Source organism: Palaemon carinicauda, chromosome 33 (genome assembly GCF_036898095.1).
Source record: "Palaemon carinicauda isolate YSFRI2023 chromosome 33, ASM3689809v2, whole genome shotgun sequence".
NCBI lineage: Eukaryota > Metazoa > Arthropoda > Malacostraca > Decapoda > Palaemonidae > Palaemon > Palaemon carinicauda.
The window spans coordinates 55,712,013-55,719,512 of NC_090757.1; the positions used below are offsets into that span (position 1 = coordinate 55,712,013).

The 7,500-nt window shown below is 34.6% G+C and overlaps 1 protein-coding gene across 1 annotated transcript in view; it reads left to right on the plus strand.

Annotated features, from left to right (window-relative positions):
• The first annotated feature begins 1,277 nt into the window (after window positions 1-1,277).
• LOC137626325 (uncharacterized) overlaps window positions 1,278-7,500 on the plus strand; it is a 10,822-nt gene continuing 4,599 nt past the window's right edge. Inside the window, exons 1-2 of the mRNA XM_068357394.1 lie at window positions 1,278-2,311; window positions 4,355-4,532. Of these exons, the coding sequence (XP_068213495.1) occupies window positions 2,144-2,311; window positions 4,355-4,532 (346 nt within the window). The 5' untranslated portion in view covers window positions 1,278-2,143. The remainder of the gene's footprint in view (window positions 2,312-4,354; window positions 4,533-7,500) is intronic.

Sequence of the window (7,500 nt, forward strand, 5' to 3'; positions counted from 1 at the left end):
ACAAACTTGAAAATGTTTTTCAATAGTTCTTTCTTTTTTGGCTTGTTTTATTTACTTGGGTGCTTGTCAAACATTCCATTACTTGTTTTCATGTTAATTTGTAATTTCAACTTTTACTAGTTTTATCCCCATGTTAAGTGACTTTTGCCTGTTGGGTAGTAATAGTATAATTATATCTTTTTTTTTTTATGATTTGAAGCCTTTCCTGTATGTACAAACGTGTGTAATATTTCTTTGTATAATAAACGCTCCAAGAAGAGGTCCATTGGCGGACGAAACTGTTGAGCATTTCTACATATACACAACTTTCAATTTTCCTTAAGTAGACTACTATATATTGACTTATCTTCGTGCTGAGGAAGATTACATCTGTAATATATATATATATATATATATATATATATATATATATATATATATATATATATATATATATATATATATGTGAGTGTGTGTGTTTGTGTGTGTACATATATATGCATATATATATGAATATATATATAGATATATATATATATATATATATATATATATATATATATATATATATATATATATATATATATATATATATATATTTATATATATACGTAAATATGTATATATACACATATATATAATTACATATGCATATATATATATACGTATATAGCCTATGCATGTAAATATACATTTATATATACATATATATGCATACATATATATATATATATATATATATATATATATATATATATATATATATATATATATATACACACACACATTGACCAATATTCCTATTGTATTATTTTTTGCTGAATTGTGAAGGAACCCGCTTTTAATGCATCAATACACAGTAGCCATATGCGTGCATGAATATGATTGATTGATCAATCCAACCCCATATTGGGAAAAGTATTAACCCAGATAAAATAAACCAAAGTGTACTTCAAAGATATCTCGCACTGATAGTAATAACAAGAAATGCTGGTAATACCTGTTGTGCTTATAACTAAGTTGGTACTAAAAATCAATTTTATTGAATGCATACATTTGAGAGAGAGAGAGAGAGAGAGAGAGAGAGAGAGAGAGAGAGAGAGAGAGAGAGAGAGAGAGAGAGCGCATGACGTCGTCAATGATTGCAGATGAGGAACCTACCAGCCTCTCACAGACAGTGCCCAGAGTTGTGTGCCAAAGATGACCCCCACCAATCTCGGAGAGGGGGGCAGGGGGGGGGAAGACACACGCATACCCATGTAACCCGGCACCTTGCCAGCTTCATACCCTAACTCAACAGTTCTTACCCGGACTGTGTGAGAAACAGGAGTTCCTTTTGTCAGTTTAGTGTCATGATCGGTTGAATGTCCAACTGATCCAATGAGTTACAAACAAAACGAATATTTCGGTTAAGGAAAATAACCCTAAAGATATTTTGAAGTGACATCTGTGTTCGATATTCTAAAGACTATACTACGCGCATCTTGTATATCAAATCAAAGACATTAACTGTTATTTATATTCTTGTATCTGGCAGGGGATAAGTGCCTGCAGTACGATATCCTTCCATCCTGAAGTTATTTCAAGGCGAATCTTAAGTGCTCGAGTAGCCCACGAGATCTTTACTTTCATACTTTGGCTGCACTTCAAACGCCACTTCATGAAAAATGTCGGCGCACAATATCGCGATTACTTTGTTGTTTATCCTTGTGATATCTGCGGTCTTGTCAGTTGCTTTTGATTATCTGCTTTACTTGTTAGTTAATTACGGGTAGGGAAGTACGAGGGATATTGCAGTGAACCGAGTGTAAAGTAAAACAAACACTTCTCAAAACAGAGAATCTTTTTATCTTTTACCCTGAAGGATTTGAAATTCGTTGTCAGACTCTTTTCCTTCTCATATCTAGTGTTGATTTTGGTCTTATTTCATAGATCAGTTTCTTAAAGCAGGATCATAATAGTCAAAAGTGCGAAAATGTACTTGGTATAGCTTGCATTTCCCATTTAAAATATGTAAAAAGTTCAGAAATAGCATTAAAACCAAGTAATAACACAACTCTAACAATAAGTTTAAAACCATCAAGTTTTTAGTGATGAAACTAAACCAAACAAACTGAAGACAGGAAACATAAATCAGAACAGAAAAAAATAACAAAAAGTCACAATGAGCTCCTATCCTCGAAAGATTCCTTTATCCTTCGAAGGATTCCCTTGCATGAATCCTTCCTTATTCAGGGAATGGATGCACAGAGCCTGGTCTGAGCTAGTGCCCAGGTGTGGTGGTTGCCTCGTTCCAAGGATGACCATAAGACTTCTGGGGAGCTTTGTCCTGGTAAGTGCTACACACCTGTTCTCTGTTTACCAGTTGCGTTCTCTTTATTATGTTTTGTATATTATCAGGTATAATGTGCTCAGATATTATAAAGTTTTATGTATTTCAGATAGTAATTAGTAACTTATGTTTTTAGTATCTATTACATTCTTCATGATTTTTAAGGTCTTAAGACTGTTTTTCCAAATATGAGAGAGAGAGAGGGAGAGAGAGAGAGAGAGAGAGAGAGAGGGAGAGAGAGAGAGAGAGAGAGAGAGAGAGAGAGAGAATCTTAAAAAATTTATTGAAAATTCTAAAGGATTCCGTTGTATATTCCCCATTTCAAGAATTCATATCGAATCTATAGAATTGAAACTATTGTTTAATAACAATATCTCTTTACTTTGATATTGAATTCCACACAAAGGGAATTACATGTGGTAATAACACTTACGGTAACCAGGAGGTGCACCTATTAAAATATATTATTCCATTGGGGGCATTTTTCATATTTAAATTGAATCCAATATAATGGGGTGTTTTTGGATTGATCATTAATATACATTCATAAAGACAATACACAAACAAACACAAACACAAACACACTTTTAGATATATATATATATATATATATATATAATGTGTAAAACTATACATATAAATACAAATGTATACACACACATATATATATACATATATATATATATATATATATGTATATATATATATATACACATATCTGTATATATGTATATAGACTTATACATACATATAGATATATATGTATAAACAGTACACACACACACACATATATATATACATATATATATATACACATATCTATATATATGTTTATAGACTTATACATACATATAGATATATATGTATAAACAGTACACACACACACACACACACATATATATATATATATATACACACAATTATATAGATATACATATCTATATATATAGATGTATATAGACTTATACATATATATATATATATATATACATATATATATATATAAATTTATAAATATATATATATATGCATATATATCTATATATATTGCATATATACACACATCTACATATACATATACATACAATATATATACATATATATATATATATATATATATGTGTGTGTGTGTGTCTGTATATATATGCAGTATCGTGAGAAGGTGGTGGTTCCAGAGACAGAATTATCGCAACAACTTAACCATATTCTTCATTCATCCTATAATTAGTGAAACCGGGTTGAACTATCGGTGCAATAAATTTTTTTTAAAAAGTAGCCACATCTTTCCTGTACCCTGGAGGTTCATTATCAGAACACTGAACCCTACTAGATATATATTGAATCCGTCAAGACTACACACTAATGCCGTTCTTCAATTTTGTTGATAATGTTATAAATACATATTCAATAGTATAGACAACCCGTAAAAATGACGACTAGTTATTTAGATAGATATTCAAACACATGCACAGAAAGATTCACCTTTTCTCACCCCCATCCCATTTTCCTAACTACAAGACGTCAGTTTGAGCAATTTGTAGGAGTGTGTTGCTTTCTGACTGATTGCCGTTCAGCTTGACAGGGATACACACACACACACAAACACACACACACATATATATATATATATATATATGCATATATATATATATATATACTAATTATATATATACATATATATGGGTGTGTGTCTGTGTGTATAAATGTATATATACATACGTATATATACTAATAATATGTGTACATATATATATATATATATATATAATGTGTGTATACATGTATATATACATACGTACATACATACATACATACATACATACATATATAAAGTGTGTATATATATATATATATATATATATATATATTTGTGTGTGTATATATATACATACATACATATATATATATATATATATATACACACACATATATACTGCATATATATAAAACCAGACACTTGCTCTTTACTATATAAGAGAGATGAGCCATATCAATACTTTTTTATATCGAATTGCGAGTATTTATGATTATTCCCTACTATAGGTAAGCGGCGTGATGGTGTCCAGCGCTGAGGGAGCATTATTCGTGCGAGAGGAGCAGAGATACCGGCGGTGCCTTCTTCAGCAGCAGGGCCTAGTCGGTGACAGACACATGATGAAGCCACCGGAGAAGGGAGACGATCAGGTCTTAATGGACTGCTACCCTCACAGTATTAATTTCGGTGAGTATCTCTTCAATGTCATCCATTTTCTCATCTTCAAAAATCAGCTAAGGTCAGGATCCTTCACAAAGGAAGATTAAGGTCAAGAACCTTAACAGCTATTAATCAAGGTCAGGATCCTTTTAAAAAGGACACTGCAAGTCAAGATGATTCACTAATAGCACTCAAGGTCAGAATTCTTAATAGATAATAATCAAGGTCAAGATCCTTTTCCAACTGACACTCAAGGACGAGATCCTTCACAAATATGACTCAAGGTCAAAATACTAAAAAGATTGATATCTAGGCAGGATAATTTTACAATTGACACAAGATTCTTCACAAACGATACTTAGATCATTTTCAAATAAAACTTCAGGCCAGAATCGTTCACAAATAACACTTAAGTTCAAGATCATTCTGAACTGAAACTAATGGCCAGAATCCTTCACAAATGACACCCAAGGTCAGGATCTTTCATAAATAACACCCAAAGTCAGGATCCTTCACCAATGACACCCACGGACAGGATCTTTTTTCAATGACATCCAAGGTCAGGATCCTTCACAAATGACATATAAAGGTCAGGATCTTTCATAAATGACATCCAAGGTCAGGATCCTTCACAAATGACACCCAAGATCAGGTTCTTTCATAAATGACACCCAAATTCAATATCCTTCACAAATGACACCCAAGGTCAGGATCTTTTATAAATGACATCCAAGGTCAGGATCCTTCACAAATGACACCCAAGATCAGGTTCTTTCATAAATGACACCGAAATTCAATATCCTTCACAAATGACACCCAAGGTCAGGATCTTTCATAAATGACATCAAGGTAAGGATCATTCACAAAGGACATCCAAGATCAGGATCCTTCAAAAATGACACACAAGGTCAGGATCTTACACTAAGGACACCCAAGGTCACGACCTTTCACAAATGACACCCAAGGTCAGGATAATTCACATATAGCTCTCAAGGTCAGGAACTTTCACAAATGACACCAAATGTCACGATCTTTCACAAAAAGTACTCAGGGTTAGGATCTTTCACAAATGACACCCAAGGTCAGGATCCTTTACAAATGGCTCTCAAGATCAGGATCTTTCACAAATGACCCATCAGGGCAGGATCTTTCACAAATGGTACTCAAGGTCAGAATCCTTTACAAATGGTTCTCAAGGTCAGGATCTTTCACAAATGGCCCATCAGGTCAGGATCTTTCACAAATTACACACAAGGTCAGGATCCTCCACCAATGATACACAAGGCCAGGATCTTTCACAAATGACACACAGGTCAGGATCTTTCACAAATGACGCCCAAGTTCATGACTTTTCACAAATGAGATCCAAGGTTTGGATCTTTCACAAATGACATATAAAGGTCGGGATCCTCAAAAAAAAAAAAGACATCCAAAGTCATGATTTTTCATAAAAGACTTCCAAGGTCAGGATCCTTCTCAAGTCACATCGAAGGTGAGGATCTTTCATAATTGACATCCAAGGTTAGGATCTTTCGCAAATGACACTTAGGGTTAGGATCTTTCACAAATGACACCCAAGGTCAGGATCTTTCAAAAAGAACACGCACGGTCGGGATCCGTCACAAATGACACCCGAGGTCAGGATCCTTCACAAGTGACACTGAAGGTCAGGATCTTTCATAAATGACATCAAAGGTTAGGATTTTTTACAAATGACACCCAATATCAGGATCTTTCATAAATGACACCCAAAGTCAGTATCCTTCACAAATGACACCCAAGATCAGGATCGTTCATAAATGACATCCAAGGCTAAGATCCTTCACAAATGGCAACCATGATCAGGATCTTTAATAAATGACACCCAATGTCAGGATCCTTCACCAATGACACACAAGGTCAGGATCTTTCACAAATGATATCCAAGGTCAGGATCCTTCACAAATGACACCCAAGGTCAGGATCATCCATAAATGACACCCAAGATCAGGATTTTTCATAAATGACACCCGAGGTCAGGATCCTTCACCAATGACACCCAAGGTCAGGATCTTTCACAAATGACACCAAAGGATAGGATCCTTCACAAATGACACCGAAGGCCAGGATCTTTCATAAATGACACCCGAGGTCAGGATCCTTCACCAATGACACCCAAGGTCAGGATCTTTCACAAATGACACCAAAGGATAGGATCCTTCACAAATGACACCGAAGGCCAGGATCTTTCATAAATGACACACAAAGTTAGGATCCTTCACCAATGACACCCACGGTCAGAATTTTTCATAAATGACACCCAAGGTCAGGATCCTTCCCAAATGACACCCAAGATCAGGATATTTCATGACACCCAAGGTCAGGATCTTTCCCAAATGGCATCCAAGGTCAGGATCCTTAAAAATAACACACAAGGTCAGGATCCTTAAAAAATGACACCCAAGGTCAGGATCTTTCACAGATGACACCATAGATCAGGATCTTTCATAAATGACACCCATGGTCAGGATCTTCCATACATGACATCCAATGTCAGGATCCTTCACATATGACACCCAATATCAGGATCTTTCATAAATGATACCCAAGGTCAGTATCCTTCACCAATAACACCCAAGGTCATAATCTTTCACAAATGACACTGAAGCTTAGGATCCTTCGCAAATGTCTCTCAAGGTCAGGATCTTTCACAAATGACACCCAAGGTCAGGATCTTTCACAAATTACACCCGAGGTGAGGATTTTTCACAATGACACCAATGGTCAGGATCATTTACAAAATACACTCTATGTCAGGATCTTTCACAATTGACAGTCAAGATTAGAATCTTTTACAAATGATACCCAAGGTCATGGTCCTTAACAAATGGCACAAAAGGTCAGGATCCTTAAAAAATGACACCAAGGACAGGATTTTCCACAAATGATATCCAAGGTCAGGATCTACCATAAATTACACCCAATGTCAGGATCTTTCATAAATGACACCCGACAA